The sequence below is a fragment of the Phacochoerus africanus genome, chromosome 16 (genome assembly GCF_016906955.1).
Source record: "Phacochoerus africanus isolate WHEZ1 chromosome 16, ROS_Pafr_v1, whole genome shotgun sequence".
NCBI lineage: Eukaryota > Metazoa > Chordata > Mammalia > Artiodactyla > Suidae > Phacochoerus > Phacochoerus africanus.
The window spans coordinates 24,556,022-24,578,061 of record NC_062559.1 but is presented as its reverse complement, the minus strand read 5'-3'; the positions used below and the strand labels follow the sequence as shown (position 1 = coordinate 24,578,061).

The 22,040-nt window shown below is 36.4% G+C and overlaps 1 protein-coding gene across 4 annotated transcripts in view; it reads right to left on the bottom strand.

Moving 5' to 3' along the window:
* CADPS2 (calcium dependent secretion activator 2) overlaps positions 1-22,040 on the bottom strand; it is a 492,759-nt gene that overhangs the window by 236,334 nt on the left and 234,385 nt on the right. For all 4 annotated transcript variants that reach the window (XM_047763023.1, XM_047763025.1, XM_047763026.1 and 1 more), the window contains exon 7: positions 11,705-11,816. In XM_047763023.1, the coding sequence (XP_047618979.1) occupies positions 11,705-11,816 (112 nt within the window). The remainder of the gene's footprint in view (positions 1-11,704; positions 11,817-22,040) is intronic.

Sequence of the window (22,040 nt, the reverse complement as noted above, 5' to 3'; positions counted from 1 at the left end):
TTCTATCTGTATGCGAACAGTCAGAAGTCATTTAAATAATGGAAGCGGAAGATAGGGGAGTACAACGTTAAGAAATGCTGGTGTTACATTTTCACGTGCTCCAAAGAACTGAATGAGTTCAGAGAAATACGGTAAGATGGAAGGGTGGTAGGGAAGAAAAGTCAAGGCAGAGGGCGAGAGGGTAAGCGACTTGTTCATGACCTCGTTGAGGCAGAGCCAAGACTAGAATCATCATCTTCTGGAGGCAGGCTTCAAGCGTTTCGGTCTGTGATATTCAACAACCAACTGATTTGAATATTGGTACTTTGACCTAAAGACTTGAGTTTCGACTCATACAATACATATAAATACTAGCAGCAAATAAAACTTGGCTTTTCAGTATCAGTGTTAGAGACAATGAAGGTGGGTATTATTAAGAGGCTTTGGATAGGTCCCAGATGCACAGGGACTTCGTAATGCAGTAACTAAGAGATTAGTAATGGACTTGAAGATGTTCCACGTGCCTCTTCTGTGTATTACAAGTAAGAGAGGGGCTGGACATGCTAGAACCTCACTCTTACTATAGGATCTAACAAACTATATTATCATCCTGTAATTGCTCTTTCAGCTTACCACTTGTTTAGGGGGCTCAGACATTCAAACAAAAGTGACTCATTCTACTGCATACTGTAAATTTGCAAAGGAGGAATGAAACAGAATCAAACCTCAGGAGATTTATTTGTTCATTCATCCTTTCAGCAATAGTTGGATGTATTATTGTGTGTTGCAAACTGTTAGACAGATGGTGTTACTGAAATAATATATCCTAGGCCTTACCTTTGAGGGCAAATGGAGGTATAATAATATTGTAGGGCTCATAAACTACACCATGAAGTGTATTATTACTGTGATGAGTTAAAATAACACTTAAAATAACCGTTATCAATAACAAGCCAACAAAGATGGAAAAACAGAACCATAAAAATTTCATTTAGTCTTAAGAAGAAGAAAAAAGGAAAAAAAGGAAATAAAGAATATATAAGGGGAGTTCCCGTCGTGGTGCAGTGGTTAACGAATCCGACTAGGAACCATGAGGTTGTGGGTTCGGTCCCTGCCCTTGCTCAGTGGGTTAACGATCTGGCGTTGCCGTGAGCTGTGGTGTAGGCTGCAGACGCGGCTCGGATCCCGCGTGGCTGTGGCTCTGGCGTAGGCCGGTGGCTACAGCTCTGATTAGACCCCTAACCTGGGAACCTCCATATGCCGTGGGAGTGGCCCAAATAAATAGCAAAAAGACAAAAAAAAAAAAAAAGAATATATAAGGGAAAAAAACAGCTAAATAATCAACTTAATCTTAATATTAAAATATAGTTTAAATACTGATTGAAAGGCAGAGACTATTAGATTGAATAAAAAATAAAGACCCAAGCCATATGTTGCTTCAATCAACATATTTTAAATGTAAAGACACAAATAGATTAAAGGGTGTAAAAAGATATAATACACCAACACTAGTTAAAAGAAAGCTGGGTTAGCTAAGAAAAAGACTTTATTTTACTTTAGTTTACTTTTTTTTCCCATTTATTTATTTATTTATTTTTTGGGGGCTTCACCCATGGCATATGAAAGTTCCCTAGCTAGGGGTTGAATTGGAACTGTAGCTGCTGGCCTACACCACAGCCAAGAAGGATCCGAGCTGTGTCTGAGACCTACACCACAGCTCACAGCAATGCCAGATCCTTAACCCACTAAGCAAGGCCAGGGATTGAACCCACATCCTCATGGATAATAGGTTTGTTACTGCTGAACCACAACAGGAACTCCAGGATATTAAATCGAAGTATATTAACAGGGACAAGGAAATCATTTCATGGTGACAAAGTGGTCAATTAATGAAGAGAGAATAGCAATCTTAAATACTTATGCACCTAATATATCTTCAAAATACAAGCAAAAAATGATAGAAAAAAATTGAAATTATAATCAGATATCAAACTCTCAAAAATTGATCTTTAAAAAGGTACAAAATAAGGATATATAAATCTGAACAAGAACTTGTGATTTGACATTTATAAAACTACTGAACAGAAGAATTTGCAGTCTTTTCTACTGTGAATGTGGAACACGCACTAGATGGACCATATTATGGGCTACAAACTAAGCCTCAATAAATTTAAAAAGGAACAAGCCATAAAATATATCTTTAAGCAAAACAGACTTCAATTAGAAATCTATAAGAGAGCGAGCTAAGAAAAACTCTTGCATATGTGGAAACAACACAATTTTAATAACCCATGGGTCAAAGAAATCAAAATAAAACTTAGAGAGTACTTTAAACATGATGAAAATGAGAAAAACATAAAAATTTGGGATGCCACTAAAGCAATTTTAGGGAGTGAGCACTTATAGCACTAAATGTCTACATTAGAAAAAACTGATTTTTCTCAAATTAATGGCTTCAGTTTAATAAGAAAAGTATCATGGAGTTCCTGCTGTGGCACAATGGGATCAGCAGTGTCTCTGGAGTGCTAGGACGAACACTGGCCCAGGCTGGGCACAATGGGTTAAAAGATCTGGGGTTGCTACAGCTGTGGTGTAGGTTGCAAGTGAGGCTTAGATCTGATCCTTGGCCCACAAATTTCATACGCCAGGGGGTGGTGAAAATCGAAAAAAGCATAGTGAATTAAACTTAAACTAATAGAAGAAATAATAAATATTCAAGCCAAATATATTACACAAAAATTTAGCAAAAGGAGAGGTACTGTTTTGGCTTAGCAGTAATGACTTCAACTAGCATCCATGCGGATGTGGGTTGATCCCTGGCCTTGTTCAGTGGGTTAAGGATCTGGTGTTGCCATGAGCTGCAGCGTAGGATGCAGACATGGCTCAGATCTGGCATTACTCTGGCTGTGGTATGCTCCAGCAGCTGCAGCTCCAGTTCTACCCTTGGCCTGGGAACTTCCATAAGCTGCAGGTGCGGCCCTAAAAAAAAAAAAAAAAAAAAAATAGCAGAAGGAACTTCATCGACCTGAAGAAGGAGATCTACAAAAACCCTACAATTAATGTTATAATTAATGTTGAAAGACTGAATGCTTTTCCCTAAGATAAAGACTAGGATGTGTCCATTTTCACGACTTCCATTCAACACTGTTTTAGAGGTTCTAGGAAGAATAATAAGACAACCAAAATTAAAAATTTAAGCACCTAGATTGGAAAGAACTAAAACTATATTTGTAGACAACAATATTGTTTTTCTATAGACCACCAAGACAAAACTAGAACTAGTGAGTTTAGCAAGGTTATAGGATGTAAAAGGAATAAAGAAAAGTCAATTACATTTCAATGTACCAACAATATCTAAATTAAAAAATTAAAATGATGCCATTTAAAATAGCAACAAAAATATGAAATACTCAGTGATAGATGGGACAAAAGAAATGCAAGACCTGTACATTGAAAACTATTAAGATACTGTTATGAGGAATGAAATAAGACTTAAATAGAGGGATATACTGTGCTCATGGGTCAGAAGACTCAACACTGTTGATCAATTCCCTAAGTGATCTACAGATTCAATGCAATCACAATCAAAATCACAATGGATTTTTTTTTGGTAGAAATCCACTAAATGATTTTAAAATTCACAAGGCATATCAAAGGACCTAGAATAGCCAAAACAATGGAATATTGAGGAGAGAAAATAACAAAACAGAGTTAGAGAACCATCACTACTTATGAAAAGGCCAAATCATTACAGCAGTGTGCCATGCACATCAAGATAGGAAAACAGGGAGTTCCCATTGTGGTGCAGCAGAAACGAATCCAACTACTATTCACGAGGATGTGGGTTCAATCCCTGGACTTGCTCAATGGGTTAAGGATCTGGTTTTGCCATGAGCTGTGGTGTAGGTTGCAGACATGGCTCAGATATGGGATTGCTGTGGCTGTGGTGTAGGCTGGTGGCTACAGCTCTGATTTGACCCTTAGCCTGGGAACTTCCATATGCTGCAGGTGTGGCCTTAAAAAGCAAAAAAAAAAAAAAAAAAAAAAGGAAAAAGATAGGAAAACAGATGAATGGAACAGAATAGAGTCCAGAAGTAGACCAACAAACATGTGGACTAATTTCAACACAGGTGCTAGGAAATTAAATGAAGAAAGTCTTTTCAATAAATGGTACTAGAACAACTCAATATTCATACACAAAAACGTTAACATTTTTTGGCCATGTCTGCAGCATGTGGAAATTCCTGGGCCAGGGACTGAACTTGCACCACAGCAGCAACAATGCAAGTTCCTTAACTGCCAAGCCACCAGGGAACTCCATGAAATTTGATTTATATGAAGTTCTAGATATAAAAATTATCTAAAAAGGGATCAAAGACCTAAATCTAAAACTGTAAAATTACTAGAAGGGAAGTATTAGAGAATTCTGACCTTAGATCAGGCAAAGATTTCTTTTTTATTTTTTTTAGGGCTGTACTGCTGCAGCTGCCAGCCTGCACCACAGCCACAGCAATGCCAGATCTGAGCTGCATCTGCAACCTATACTGCAGCTCACTGCAATGCCAGATCCTTAACCCATTGAGGAGGCCAGGAATGGAACCTGTGTCCTCATGGATGCTAGCTGGGTTCTGCTGAGCCACAATGGGAACTCCAGGTAAAGATTTCTTAAATATGGCACCAAAAGCCCAAGCCAGAAAAACAAAATAATTGGATTTCATCAAAATTAAAACCTTCTGCTTTCTGAAATACTTCTAAGAGAATGAAAAGAGACAAGCCAAATTCTGGGAGAAAAATATTTACAAATCATAAATCTGATAAAAGACATGTAAATAATACGCGGTTTTCCAAACTTAAGAAGAAAACAAGCAACACAACTAAAAATTGGGTATATCTGCTGCATACCTGAACATATTCTTCATCAAAGAAGGTGTACAAATGGCAAGTAAGCACGCAAAGAATGTTCAACATGATTAGTATTAGATGTTATAGAAATACAAATTAAAACCATAATGAAATAACAATAGAAATAAGAAATTTGTACAGTGTAAATGTTGCACACTTATTCTCTCTGGGACCACGGCAGGCCTCTATTTTCCTGAGGAAACTGAAATGTCAACTTCTGCTACTACAATCACCCACATGGACCCACCATGGAGGACGCCTATTTATAACTTGCTCTTTTAGTGATGAGAATGTCAGGAAACGCTCTCCTCTGCCTCTACAGTGAGGATGCCAGCCAACTCCTGCGAGGAGATCCGAGGTAGACCCACTGAGGAACCACTGATGCACTCAGGATGCCAAGTGGTCTCCTCCGACCCTCCCCGGCACGTGATTAATGACCCAGACACAGATAACTGCTGCTAGAAAAAAATATTTAGAAAGACTTCACATCATAATATGAATGATCTCTGGCCCTTCACCTGTTTGTGGTCCTGCTTCTTGTCACTGGTGTGGCTTCTGAGATATGACAACAAAGTCTTGTGACAAATGGCTATGTGAAGGGATTAAAAGAGGAAGGAGAGCTTTTCTGGGATTTTAGTTTCAGAAAAAGAACACCACTCGTTAGAACTACAAAGATAATAAAAGTTTACTCTGCAAAGTGAGTTGAATTAGACATATATGAAATGCAAATGAATTCCCATTCCATTTTGCAGCAAGTGGTATTAATTTGCAGGCTAAAATAGCAGTCATCTAGGGCTGGCTATTTCAATAAAATTGGATATTAAATCTGCTTTCAAATTGAAGAAAAATGCCTATGATTATGATTTCACTAGCAGCTTCTCTAGTGCTTTTTTGATTCATATGTAGATGAATCAAATTTATATAATGCTGGAAAGTGATTCTCAGCTATAAATTTTGTCTGAGTGAAGGGAAGACAAAGTGATTTTTATGAATTTAATTGTATAATTATTTGTGAAAAATTAGGATTGTTAATTATTCAATAAGGCATCTGCCTATTCCTGCCCTATTACCTTGTAAGTTGAAATAAGTTTTACGATGACTGTCTTTAAAACAAGCAATTAGAGACATGTTTTAAACTCTACCGGTTAATGATCAGTTATATATATGAGAGATACCATTAAATAGCCTGAATTTGTCTAAAATAATGTTAAAGCCTAAACATTTTAATATAAATGAGAAATAAACAGGTTAACATAAGTGAGGAATATATATGGGATATACCATTCCATATCCTGAATTTGGCTAACATAAGGTTAGCTCCTAAACATTTTAACATAAATGAGGAACTTAAACGGAACTATATAAATGAGAAAACCTAAAAAGGATATACTCCAGAAAAACAAGAGGCCAAAAAAAAAAAGAGAGAGAGAGAAAATCAGTGAATTAAGAGTTCCTAAGATACTATTTATCTCCCAAGAAGACAGATGTTGAACACATTTCTACAAATTAAGACATGTTGAATAGCAGTGCAGATATCAAATTATTATTTAAACAACGAGGAAAAAGAGATGATGTTCTAGGTCCACTGCTCCAGAAAGGAAAACAGATCTTCTGACATACATGCTTCTCCATCCTAAGGGAGGTAGAAGAACTAGCCGTCTCCTGTGTATGCCGACGATGTGGTACAAGAGCCATGAACTCAAGGTGTATGAACAGACAATAGGTTCTTTTTCTAGCAACTGTCAGAAAGAATATCTTTATAGTAACACTTCTGAAACTAAAAATTTGGTAAGAGACTTCAAAACTATTTTGGACTCAAGAATACCATTCGACAAGTTACATAGTACCCAGGGGTACAACAATTCATTCTGAAAGACTCCATGGAAACTGCATTGCCCACAGATAGATGCCTCGTGGGATCACTCCTTAGATCTTTATATGGCTGTATTACGTAAGCCTTGTTTTTAAATTTTTCAGGACAATTGCTTGATTATGATGAACTATATATTTTGGGGTACTTAACTGGTCCACTATTTACCTGCTGGTACATACACATAATGAGAAAAACTCCCTGTTCTGCCTCCAGGTATTCCTTTAGCACCTGGTGGAGGGCTGGCCACTAATTCAGATGAAAAATCTCCATATGCCATCTCTGTTTCCATAAATAGGTATTTGCATCTGCCATCTACAAACACAATCTGCACGCCAAGCATCTGTCAAAGATCATAATCTTCAACTGCCCAATGCCTATTTAAATTTGAGCTATCGTTTCAAAAACTATGTGCTATAATAGGTTTTTCTTTCCTATCCTTATGAGTTCTCAATCCTAGCTGTATATTAGTGTCAGTGATACTATTTTTAAGCCAGTGATTCTCAACTCTTGATGCACATTAGGACATCTGTGAAATGCTTAAAATGCTCCTTCCTGGGCTCACCTTAAACCACCCAAAAGCGTGAGCCCAGAACCTGAGTCTTTTAAAACACTCCCCCAAGCAGTTCTTAGGTGAATACAGAGTAGAGATGCACCATCACAAATGAAAATAATAAAAGCGGCCGGAGAGTACCATAATAAGATTCAAATCACTGTATAAAATGATATAAAATGACTAGGCATGAAATGGCTTCAGCTTGAATAATATTCAGTTCCTGCTTTAACTCATGAAACTAAACTGGTTCACACCAACACCATGATTTGTAAAACAGTCACATTTCCTCATTCTATCAAACGTAGTATTTAAAGATCGTTTTAGGTCAGAAAGCTCAAGTTCAAATTCTGACTCCTGCAACTGCTAACAAAGTGGTCTTCACCTTGATTCTCACTCTTTAAACATGGCCTGTTACTATCACCTTCAAAGAACATTAAATGGAATATTTAAATAGTAAGCAGTAACAGCAACCAGTAAACCAATATAGCCATAGAGAAAGAACTAGAAATGACAACAGAGATTTATTTCACCTAGCTCAATTTACAGACAAGGGGTCAGAAAACCAGAGAGTAAATGCCTCCAGATCACATTCAATACAAGGTCAGTGGAGTTAAGCCTACTTTATATGGCAAAATGGATCTAATAAACCCTTTAGTGAGTTGCTTGCGTAACAACTATTACCTGATAGATCTGCTGAAGGACATCTTCATAATGACTGAACCTGAAATATTTGCAGTAATATTTACCATTTGGAATATAAAGAAGTTTCATCTTCTAGTCCACTGGGTTTATTTTTAAATGAAATAATCAGACACACACTGTGACTAGAATATATTCTAAGGACCAAAAGAACTGCAAAGAAATACTATTACTTTGTAAGTGTGTTGTTGGTTGTGACACTGGTATAGTATTTCTGGAACCATTTTATATGTATTATAAGACAGAAAATAAGTATATACATGGATGCTGCAGGGAACCTATAAACTCATGATTAAAAAAATATATATATATCCCTTAACCAGAAGTGATGATACATAGAATGTTGGTCTCTAAATTCCATTATCACTAAAAAGACCCAGTGCTGATTATAGGCCTGGGACAAGGAGAGAACGAGCTGAGTTGATTAACACCTCAAGCACCAAAAAACAAAGACTGATGGGCTCAAACTTAATATCACCATTATCAAGAAAATCTGCTCCTGTATGACTCCTGATATGATGCAAAGGGAATCACAAAACATCACCTACCGTGGGGTTCTTACACAAAGTGTTCACCTAAATCCAATCATGAAAAAGTAGTTAAGAAGGTAGTTAAGACAAATCCAGAAAGAAAAACCTTTTTTTTTTTTTTTTTTTTTAAGGCCATATTCACAGCACATGGAGGTTCCTAGGCCAGGGTTCAAATCGGAGCTACAGCTGCCAGCCTAGGCCAAAGCTACAGCCATGCAGGACCCAAGCCATGTCTGTGACCTACACCACAGCTCACAGCTATGCAGGATCCTTAACCCACTGCATTGAGGCCAGGGATTGAACCTGCAACCTAACAGTTCCTGGTCGGATTCTTTCCACTGTGCCATAACGGGAACTCCCAGAAAGAGAAATATTCTACACAATTAAACTTATAAGAAATGTCATCATGTACCACCTCATACCAGTCAGATTGGCCATCATTAATAAGTCCACAAATAACAAGTGATGGGGGGTATGGAGAAAAAGGAACCCTCCTGCGTTGTTGGTGGGAATGTAAGTTGGTACAAGCACTATGAAGAACAGTATGGAAATATATTAGGAAACTATACATAGAACTTCCATATGACGCAGCAATCCCACTCTTGGGCATATATCCGGACAAAACTTTCCTTAAAAAAAGACACATGCACCTGCATGTTCATTGCAGCTCTATTCACAATAGCCAGGACATGGAAACAACCCAAATGTCCATCGACAGACGATTGGATTAGAAAGATGTTGTGTATATACACAATGGAATGCTACTCAGCCATAAAAAAGAACAAAATAATGCCACCATTATAAAGGGGGCAGGCACTGTAGTGCTCCTAACAACTAAGAATTATCCTGTTCACAATATCAATTGTGCTGAGGTTAAGAAACTCTAACGGGAGTTCCCGTCGTGGCGCAGTGGTTAACGAATCCGACTAAGAACCATGAGGTTGTGGGTTCGGTCCCCGCCCTTGCTCAGTGGGTTAACGATCCGGCGTTGCTGTGAGCTGTGGTGTAGGTTGCAGACGCGGCTCGGATCCCGCATTGCTGTGGCTCTGGCGTAGGCTGGTGGCTACAGCTCCGATTCAACCCCTAGCCTGGGAACCTCCATATGCCGCGGGAGCGGCCCAATAAATAGCAACAACAACAACAACAAAAAAGACAAAAGAGACAAAAAAAAAAAAAAAACTCTAACGGAGGTTAAAAAAAAGAAAACAAAAAAACCCCCAAAAAACTGTCTTATGTATCAGGAACAAGCGAGCACGAGGCATTTCTCATATATACAAGTGACTGGAAAATATACCACTCATGCACACAAATAAAGACTGAATATATAAATGCATATATATACTATATATATGTGGCCAGCTGAAAAATTAACTGAAAATATATCAAATTAGATTACAGCATTAGACTTAAAATGGCTATTACACAGTGAAAAAATAGCTATAGTAAGGAAATAAAGTAAAATGAAAGCAATGATCACTTAAGTGAAAAAACTGACTCACAAATCCATCAAACCATATGTAGTTTCTAGGGTTATCCTGTTAGATTATGCCACCTGAACACTTTTGTTAAATGAATAAATGCATAAATATGAGCATATGAATGAATAAAAATTATGGCTTAGCTCTCTTGGGTAGTAAGAAATATATATAACAGGGAAACAGAAGAGGAAATCTGGAATATGACAGCAGACTCACAAAATCGTTTGAAATGAAATAACTTCATGAGTCCCCACTGTGGCTCAGCAGGAACAAAACTGACTATTATCCGCGAGGATGCAGGTTTGACCCCTGGCCTTGCCAGTGGGTTAAGGATCTGGCATTGCTGTGAGCTGTGGTGTAGGTCACAGCTGTGGTTTGGACCTGGCTGTGGTGTAGACTGAGAGCTGTAGCTCTGATTAGACCCCTACCCTGGGAACTTCCACATGTTGCAACTGCCGCCCTGAAAATCAAAAAATAAATAAAATAAAGGAAAAGAAAAAACTTCAGAGGTGTAAGAGACATGAAGAGGAATATTTGAAATGAAAAGAAATCCTACTTTCAGGGGGAAAAATCGAATACACACACTAATCCCAGTGTCCTTCAACCTCTAGCATCACACAAGCTGTCCACCATCACTAGAAATTGTCAAGATTTCTGAAGGCTTTATTCTCTGGAAAATATCTGTGCATGCCGTGTTCAGGTCTGGGTAAAACAGAGCCACGCTACAGAAGATAACTTTACAGCCTACTCATTGGAACACATCTACTTCGTAAACAAGACTTCAGGTAATCTTTCACACAGAGAGGTGTTAAGGGCACAAAGCCACCCTAATGTTGATTCTTTTACTGTCAGAAGAAGCCAAGTACAGATCAGAGTACTGGAATTATAGGATAAATATATTATAGGTATGAGGAAGTGACTACAGAAAAAAAATTCATTGTTAAAATGTGTGAGGAAAACCTTCTCACAGGGAAAATGAGAGAGGTACAACAAAAATATATGTAAAAGATATTCTGTAATTAGTCTAATCATAATGAATGTGAAGAGGAGATGGTTTCATATATGAAGAGGATGCTTTTATTTTTTTAAATTCTTTGTCTTTTTAGGGCTACACCTGCAGCGTATGAAAGCTCCCAGGCTAGGGGTCCATTCTGACCTGTAGTGCCTGGCCTATGCCACAGCTACAGCAATGCCAGATCCAAGCTGCATCTGTGATCTAAGCCACGGCTCATAGCAATGCCAGATCCTTAACCCACTGAGTGAGGTCAGGGATCGAACTTGTGACCTCATGGATACTAGTCAGGTTTGCTGCCGCTGAACCACAACAGGAACTCCTAAATATGATGTTTTTCATCTATGGACAGGAATGTTTAAATGAGGGTAATCTTTCACTGAAAGACAAGGTGACCTGAACCACTCACACAGTGGCTGGTGGAGAAAATGTTTGACAGGAACATCTTATGTGTTCCTTTTATACACCCAAGGCCTACGGCAATACTTTCTACCACGTTATGTTACGACACCTTCATTTAGTAAATGAGAGCTGTAAGCTGGGCTCATGGGGAATTTCAAATAAACTATTAATTTATGAAGAGAAGGTTCACACATTACACGCTGGTCCATCTTAACTCTCAGTCAAGAGAAGTTAAAATTGTGCAGCTTTGCACACATGGGGTTGACCATAACTCACCCGTCCTAACTCTTTATCTTCAAGGGCCAGGACTCCAGTGCTCTCCGTGAAGAGCTTAACTTTGACCACAGGCCGTGGATGGGTAGTGGTAAAATCTCCTTGGGTTCCCCATCTGCAATGAAGTAACAAAGATTCTTTTTAAAATGCAGCATTATTATTTTTTTTTTCTCTCGGAAGAGATGTGTCTCTTTAGAAGGCATGATAAGCAATAGAGAATCGTCTCTGGCTCAGTAAGGTTTTTTTATCTTTCCTTTTGTTTCTGACAGATGGCACAGTCAAGAAGGAAAATAATAAGTTTTGCAGCTTGTAATAATTATTCAGCTGTTCCAAAAATTAGCACATTAGAGTAAAAAACAGAGTGTGCAAGAAGAATTTAGGTTAAGATAAAGCTTTAAAGATGTAGCTATTGAAACCTATTTTCTTAATTCAAATCCAAATTGTAGCACCATTTTTATGGATGTTTGGGGGAAACTGCTAAGGGTTTATGTATGTAAGAGATAGTTTCTTAGAAACTATTTTTGCATGCTGAAGATTTCGCCCCATCTCTTTTTGCAGCCTTTAGATATTTTATTTATATTTTTAAAAGTGGAGGTAACTATCTCCTCTCTTACTGTATATGATTTTTGTAATGTTACTGTCAAAAGGAAAAAATAAGCATCATAAAAACAGGAGTGCTTGCCATTAATTTCCCAATATGCTCTCCTAAGAATGGAGTTAAGTCAGCCGATATCTGGCTTTTCAAATCATCATAACAAAATAACATGATTCCTTGGCTTATCTTTTAATTAATAGCATCTTATCTTTATCACAGAGCAACTCATTTTAGTTTACAAACTTAATTGGCACATCTGATATTAAAAAAAATCTTATCAATATTACTCATAATTCTGAGAAATCAGACATGAGATATCAGCACAGTGTGAAGAAAATGCCACTGAGAAAAACAGACACAGGAGGAAGAAAAGACTTAATGCAATAAAGATTCCTATTAAAAATAAGTCGAGCCAAATAAAAACAACAATTTCTTACATTATTTAAAAAAATAGTTTACCATTTTCATGGCACCATCTAAACTTTATTTTATAAACCTACAGAAAGCTGAAACAACAACTTAATCTACAACTTAAAAGAACCAGAAGAAGAAGAAAAAAGACCTAAAGTCAGCAAAAGAAAATCATAAAGATCAGAGAGGAGATCAATAAAATAGAGATTCAAACAACAATGGAAAAAAAAAAATAAAACCAAAAGCTGGTTCTTTAAAAGGGTAAATAAAGTTGACAAACCTCTCGCAAGACTCACCAAGACGACGACAGAGAGAGAACCCAAATAAGCAAAACAAGACATGAAAAAGGAAATATCTCAATGAATACTGCAAAAATACAAAAAACCATAGGAGAATACTATGAACAATTATATGCCAACACATTTGACAATCTAGAATGGGCAACTTTCTAGAGACACACAGCCTGACAAGACTAAACAAGAAGAAATAGATCATTTAAACAGACCCATTGCTAGAAATGAAATTGAATATTTAATAAAAAACACTCCCCCAAAACAAAAGTTCAGGACCAAATGGCTTCACAGGTGAATTCTACTAAATACACAGAGAAGAACTTATGCTCGTAATAATCCCCAAAACATTCTATGAAGCCACCATCACCCTAATACCAAAACCAAAGATACTCCAAAAAAAGAATATTATGGGCCAATAACTTCAATGACCATAGGCGCAAAAATTCTCAACAAAATTTTAGCCAATGGAATCTAACAACAATAAAAAAGATAATACACCACAACCAAGTGGGATTCAATCCAAGTTCACAAGGATGGTTCAACATATGCAAATCAACAAACATCATACACCACATTATCAAAAGGAAAGTCAAAAGCCACATGATCATCTCAATAGATGAAGAAAAAGCATTTGGCAAAATACAACATCCATTCACGAAAAAAACTTTTAACAAAGTGGGTATAGAGGGAACATACCTTAGCATAATAAAAGCCATTTATGACAAACCCACAGCCAACATAATATTCAATGGAGAAAAGCTGAAAGCCTTCCCACTAAAATCTAGAACAAGACAAGCATGCCCACTCTCACTACTTTTATTCAACACAGTATTGGAAGTCCTAGCCACAGAAATCAAACAAAAGAAATAAAAGGTATCCAAATTGGAAGAGAAGTGGTAAAACTGTCATGCTCCGTAGATAACATGATACTATATACAGAAAACCCTAAGGACTCCACACGGAAACTATTGGAACTGATCAACAAATTCAGCAAAGTAGCAGGATACAAGACTAACATCAGTAATCAGCTGCATTTCTATATACTACCAATGAAATATTAGAAAAGGAATATAAAAATAAAATACCTTTTAAAATCACACCCCCCAAAATTAAATACCTAGGAACAAACCTGACCGAGGAGGTGAAAGAATTATATGCTGAGAACTATGAAAAGTTAATTGAGGAAATTAAAGAGGATTCAAAGAAATATATTCTGTGCTCCTAGATTGGAATAATATGGTTAAAATGGTCATACTACTCAAAGCAATCTACAGATTTTTTGCAATCCCTATCAAATTACCCATGACATTTTTCACAGAACTAGAACAATAAAAAAAAAAGTTATATGGAACCATGAAAGACCCAGAATTGCCAAAGCAATCCTAAGGGGGGGGGGGGAAGATCAGGAGGAACAGCTCTCCCAGACTTCGGACAATGTTACAGTTCTACAGTAATCAAGACAGTGTGGTACTGGTAAAAAAACAAAAAAAAAACCCCCAAACACATACGGACCAATGGAACAGAATAGAGAACCCAGAAATAAACCCAAACATGGCCAATTGATCTTTGACAAAGGAGGCAAGAATATAAAATGTGAAAAAGTCTCAACAAGTGGTGCTAGGAAAATGGGACAGCTGCATGTAAATCAATGAAACTAGAACACAGCCTCAGACCATGTACAAAAATAAACTCAAAATGGCTTAAGACTTAAACATAAGGCAAGACACATAGAACTCCTAGAAAAGAAAATAGGCAAAACATACTCTGACATCAACCATACAAACGTTTTCTTAGGTCAGTCTCCCAAGTCAATAGAAATAAAAAACAAAAATGAACCAATAGGACCTAATCAAACTTATAAGCTTTTGTACAGCAAAGGAAACCATAAAAAAAAAGACAACATATGGAATGGAAGAAAATAGTTGCAAACAATGCAACTGATAAGAGCTTAATCTCCAAAATATATAAACAACTCACACAACTCAACAACAACAAAAAAATCCAATTGAAAAATGGCTAGAGACCTAAATAGACAATTCCCCAAAGAAGACATCCAGATGGCCAACAGGCACGTGAAAAAAATGCTCAACATCACTTAGGGAAATGAAAATCTAAACTACAATGAGGTACCACCTCACACCAGTCAGAATGGCTATCATTAACAAGTCTACAAGTAACATATGCTGGAGAGGGTGTGGAGAAAAGGGAACCCTCCTACACTGTTGGTGGGAATGTAAACTGGTATAACCACTATGGAAAATAGTATGGAGGTTCCTCAGAAAACTAAGTACAGAAATATGACCCAGCAATCCCACTCCTGGGCATATGTCTAGACAACATTTTCACTGAAAAAGATACATACATCCCTACATTCTTTGCAACATTATTTACAATTGCCAAGACATGGAAACAACCTAAATGTCTATCAACGGATGAATGGATTAAGGGGATGTGGTACACATACACAACGAAATACTACTCAGCCATAAAAAAAGAACAGAATAATGCCATTTGCAGCACCATGGATGGAACTAGAGATTCTCATACTAAGTGAAGTCATAAAGAGAAAGACAAATACCATATTATATCACTTAAAGGTAGAATATACAATATGTTTGTTGGTTTTTCTTTTTTGGGCTGTACCTGTGTCATATGGAAGTTCCCAAGCCAAGGGTCAAATTGGAGAGGCGTACACCACAGCCATAGCAACATGGGATCCAAAACGCATCTGTCACCTATGCCACAGCTCATGGCAACACCAAATCCTTAACCCACGGGGCAAGGCCAGGGATTGAAACCTCATCCTCATGGATAGTTGGGTTCTTAACCCAGTGAGGCACAACAGATACTCCTGGAATCTAAAATACGGTACAAATTAACCTATCTACAGAACAGAAACAAATTTATGGACATGGAGAACATATCTGTGGTTGCCGAGGGGGAGGGATTTGGGCGTTAGTAGGTGCAAAACTATTGTATTTGGAATGGATAATCAATGAGGTCCTGCTGTATAGCACAGGGAACTATATCCAATCATTTGTGATGAAAAATATGAGAAAAACAAAGTATATAAATGTATAACAGGGTCGTTTCGCTATACAGCAAAAATTGACAGAACATTGTTAATCAACTGTAATAAAAAATTTTAAAAAGCTGAAAGCTTTAAAAAAAAAAGCCAAGCAAAGTATAACAAAACTAAATAACCATGATGTCCTATCATAGCAGTTATAACATTGTGATGTATGTACAGTAAAAGCAGAGGCTATTTCAATGATCGAAGAAACTAACATGAAGATGCAATTTGTTCTTTGGAAATTAAAGTCATATTTTAGAAGGGAGAGATTCATTTAAGGTTGAAAGCAGCTTAGTTCTATTTTAGAATCCCAGAAAGGGGTTAGCAAAGATTCTTTTAGCCATTTCATAGAATTAAGATGATCTGAGAAAAAGAAGAGCTAAAATAGGAAAAAAAAAAAGCAAAAATAGATTCAAAACCAAAATAAGGAAGTGGAGAACAATTTTCAATTTAGAGTGTGGGATCCTAAGCTTCGAACACAGTCCGATCTGGATGACAACTCTGGAGTCAATCCACATGACCTACCCCTTTCTTTACTATCACGTGCTTAAGTCCGAAAAACTAACTTCTGGAGACATTTTCTTAAAACTGAAATCAAAAGATTTTTAGTAGTCATGTGAACACAGCCTAACAGTTTTCCATAGAATTTGTTCATCTTTTAAACTAAATTCTCTTCATCAAAATTCTTTTGCGTATTAAACCAATGGTGGTGTTTTTCTCCTTTAATGTCAAAAACTCCTTTGAAAGTATTTCTATGGTTTTATGTGATTATGTGAAATTCCTAATCCACTCCAATAGGCAGTTCTCCAAAGAGAAAAATACTGATGGATCCTACTAACCATGACTGAGGAACCTGGTGAGTCTTTTACCCTCATCTTCCTGTCATTTTACCTGAAGGGAAATGTGTTGCCAATTCTACCTGTTAGATAGAATAAGACAAAGAATAACACATCTGTAAAGAACTATGCTCACTCACAACCCCACCGACTTCTGGAAAACTCCCTACCACCTCACAGTCCAGCACCTCCAACAACTCTTTAATCTTTATTCACTGTGGTACATTGTTTACTCATTAAAAACATTTTATTGTGAACATCCTGTAGAAGGTGTCTAAAAATGAGATACAATGTAAACAATAATCAAAAGAAAACCGTGAGTGGAGAGTATGGAATGCTAATGCCATAAAGAAATGAGGAAAGCTTAACACACTTTCGTCAGGGAGAAGCTGAGGCACAAAGAGACACATCCTAACTGTCACAGACAAAGGACAAAGATTTACAGACATTTGACAAAAGTGTGCAGTTTCAAAGGGCTGCAAAAATATAAATTTGATGGCACTGAGTCATTATAAATCTCAACAATTCAGGATACAAAACAAACTGGTACCACCTTGGTAATGTCTCCTCTGAGACATGTACAGTTAGAAAAAATATATACAGTTAGAAAATGCTGATGCATTCTATAAGGAATGAATTAAAAACCGAAGCCTTCCTCCTCCTCCACCAAAAAAGTCAGGGAAGGAAGGAAAAAGATAATAAGCCTATCTTCAACATTCACCAAGATACTTCCCTGTTTTCTACTTAACTGGCATGTTTAAACACTTTGAGGAATTAATACCAGTTATTATCTTCTTGGTATTTTCTCCATATTACATGATGAAAGAATACAGTACCCTTGCTGTCAATTTGCTATGACTCAAAAATACACGGCATTTTTCTGCTGCTATGAATGTATTATTTATGAGGATTCAGACTTCCTATGTAAATCTTCAAATGAATAAAATATTTTCAAAGCCCCTTTATGAGGACTGCAGGACTTTGTGGCTATGAAAACACAGGGTAGTTCATACCCCAAATGAAATAACTGACGTTACTTACGTAGCACTAATAAATAAAGTATACTGGAAATTTATATCAGGAGCCCAAATATATGTTCAACCTATATATTCATTTGTAAGGCTATTTCTAGGAATTTATCATAACAAAATAATCACATAATAAAAAAGTATAAGCAGCAACATTCACTATAGCATTATGTATAATAGCAAAAACAAGCAACTTAATAGCTAATATCAGAAATAATTATGTACATCATGTGTCATTCAATAGAATATTTTGCTGCCACTGATGATGGTTATCAAGGTGATGTAAAAACATGCATGATTTATAAAATTAAAGAGGACACAAAACTGAAACAGGGCCTTTTATTCATTCATTCATTCAAAAAAAAAAAAATTGAGTACCTCATGTATACCAGGCAGTGTTATAGTGTCAACAACCAAAGTCTAGCCTCTTGAAATTTATGTTCTAATAAAAGAACGTAGACAATAAATAATACTATATTCTGTAACATACATCCTTCTCCACCCCTGCACCACATTCTTAACAGCTGGATACCTCCTATGGCCTCTTAACAGTGGCTAGAGAATTAGATTTATCTTGTGACCAGAAAGAATTATCAAACATTAATAGCCTATTTGATTTAAAGTATGTTGAAAATCATGAGCAATAAAACAGTCATGCCAAAACCCATTCAAATCCCTTAACTCAAAATTCTTATTCACTGTGAACATATAATTCACCATGATTACAGAAGCTAAGAACTTAAAAGCAGTCTCAATCTTTATTCTTCATCTATAATCAGCAGTAACGAATTAAGGATATTATGTAACTCCAGAATTCATTTCATCCATCATCTATCTCTTCATCCTTTCATCTATCCAACTATGAGACTGGCATTGGGAAAGGTAGTGGGAGTATTCAAAAAAAAAAAAAAACAAAACAAAAAACCAAAAAAAAACAAGACTAAAGACCTGTGCTAAGTGAACTCAGGCTAGCAGGGGAGACAGACATACACTCCCATTAAGAAAATAAACCATACCATGCAAAATTGAAAAGGGCTCTAAGTTGCACTTTTAAATGACTTTTGAGGTCAAGCACTTCCTCTTTACTAGTCATCTGTATTTCTGACTTGCCTTTTTATTACCATTGTCCACTTCTCTCTTTGCAGGCTTTAATTGGTGATTTTTTAAAAATGCTTTGTAGACACTATTTCCGATACATATGGCAAATACTACACTTCGTTATGTTCTATTTAACTCTTATGGCTTTTTCACATCTACAGTTTAAAAATATTAGCCAATTCTTTCAATTTGATTGATAGTTTGAGGTTGACATCCTATTCAAAAAATCTCGTTTTAACCAAAGATTATATGAATAGTAACCCATATTTCTTGTTTAAATCTTCAAGTTGTCTGAAATTTAGTAGTGATATTAAATGGCAGTTTCCTTTTTCCTTTCTGTCCCAGTTTCATTTGGTTGAGAAGTGCATATTATATAAACTGGGTTTGGTTTTTGAACTTTTTGTTCTAAAGATCTCCTGAGTATAAAATTACACTGTTTTTTAAATTGTTATGGCTTCATAATATATCTGTTAGAACAAAAAAAAAAAAGACATTTTCAACTTATATTTCTATTCAAGAAAAAGGGAGATCCCCATGAATTAAAGTCTGCTCTAGTATTTCTTGAACTCTTAAATTGTCGTCTTCGTCCATGTAGGTTTTACACATTCTTTGAACTCATTCTGTAGTATAGCTGACCCTTGAACAATGTGGGGATTAATCCCCATGGAATGAATAGTTGGCTTCTGTAACTGCAGTTCTTCCCCCTCTGCAGATTCAACCAACCACCAACCATGTAGTACTGTAGGATTTACTATTGAAAAACATCCACATATAAGTGGACCCATACAGTTCAAATCCAGGTGGTTCAAAGGTCAACTGCCTTTCTTTGAAATTCTAGGGAATCTATTTCCTTTATATTATCTGACTATTGCTATTATAGAAGAAAGTTAAACTCCTTCATGCCTACTCCCAAACTAGTGAGAGATTTTAAAATATCTTCAACAAATCACCTTCAATTCTATTGCAAAAGTGGTGTTATTAAAATAATCAATAAACAATGACAATTCTAAACAAACCACTTATTTTATAATAAAAACATTAAGGATCTAACAAAGAAATAAGTCTCTAAAGAATCACATATAATTCTTAAGACTTTCCATGCTGCAATCACTTGACCATACAATCTACCTATAAATTATCATTTTCATAATGTAGGCATTTTAAGATTAAACATGATGTAAGACTCCTCCAACAATCTTTGCCTAAATAAAAGTTTTGGTTCATAACTTAAAAATCAAAACATCAAACATTTGGTAGCACTGAGTTAGATATTTATTGGAAAGTAGAATGTATTTCCAAGTTTTCTGCAACTGATTTCAAATAGGTCTGAGGTCTCTTTCTCCTATCCTATAGGGAATTTGCTTAAGGAACTGAATTTGGATTCACCAATTCATGATGAATAGTTAGGATGGTTCTGAGTTTTTCTCAATTATTCCTATTTGGTGATAAGGTAGTTGGGCACTCCTCACAAGCTCCAAGGACCAAGAGGGAATAAAGATGCTTGAGAATAGGATGTGATGAGTTCATCAGCAAGGCCTGATGGTACGTATCCTCAAGAGTATCAAACAGTATCAGCTACAGACAATGCACAAAAAACACAGCATCACTTCCCAGGCCACAAGGATAATGTTTATTCAACAAATCACATTTTCATTTAAGATATCATGATATACTACTCTATCCTTTTAACAAAACCAAAGGGGTTATTCTTCATAGCTATCCATCAAATATAACAACTTATTAATCAAGTTAATGACAAATGATCACAACACAGTTCTAAAGAGTTTTATATAAAGATGTGTGGAGAAAAAATAGGATTACAGAAAATCAGAAACAGTAACTGAGCTCTTGCCTGAGTGGAACACCATGGAAAGGAGACAGGGCTAAAGAGTGCAGTTCCCAGAGATAGTTTGTGGGCTCAAACACCAATTCCAACGTGCAAAGGGTCTCCAGGCAAGCAACATTCTCATAACTTAATAGCGCTGCCCTCATAAAACTGTTGAAGTATAAATGAAGACAATTCCTAGTAATAACCATCACAGCCCAGCAACTTTAACATAGAAAGCGCACACAGAATGCTACTTCTTACTAATAGGACCCAGAAGCATTCCTTTACCTATTAAGCAAAATGATACTTTCTGAAAAAACTTGGTCATTTTGAACATTGTGTTACTGTTGCATAAAATGGCGACATTAAAATCCAGACAGTATCCAGAAACTAGAGAGAAAGATGAACTGATAGTGAAACACGACAAAGAAGGGGAAAAAAGGAACGGGAAGAGAGAGAGGAGGGAGAAAGGAAAAGTGGGAAAAAAAAGACCAATGGAGAAAACGAGAGGGGAGAAAAGAAGGATTAATAAAAAGACCAACTTGGAGAAGAGAGTTATCAACTCAGAAGTACTCTGAATCTTAACCCATTTTTTTGCACATTATCTGTAAGCTTCCTTTCAAAAACAATTTACAGCCTAAAATGCTGACATGATGCAAATCTTAACAGAAGAAACAAAAAATATTCTTTAAAGTTTTATCAATCTAAACTTTGGGAGGATCTTTCAAAAACTCTGCACTAAAGCTTTTTATTATGATGAAAAGATACTACAAAGTTATCTGTTTCTTCAACATGACAAAGAAAGAAGGAATCCTGGGATAACATCTTGAAATTTACGGTACGACCGTATTTGGGAATGGCTTGGGATGTGTAATCAACACTTTCATAATGAAAGGGAAATGCCATGGGCTTCACCTTCATTCTTACTCTTACTGTCTACTGGATGTTTTCCTTTTCCCTTCAAAGAGACAGCTCCATTTTGTTGCTCTCAAGATCGCTAAAGCCCCGAGAATAATAGGATAAAATTATCTCTAAAGTCTACATTTCATTTATGGAGTGTTCAATGTCATTAAACCTCCATATCCAAAGCAGAGAAATCATATTACATCTGTACCATTTTCTTCTGAACAAGTCTAGCAAGTGCATTAGCACAAAATCAGATTTCAGGAAAGACAGA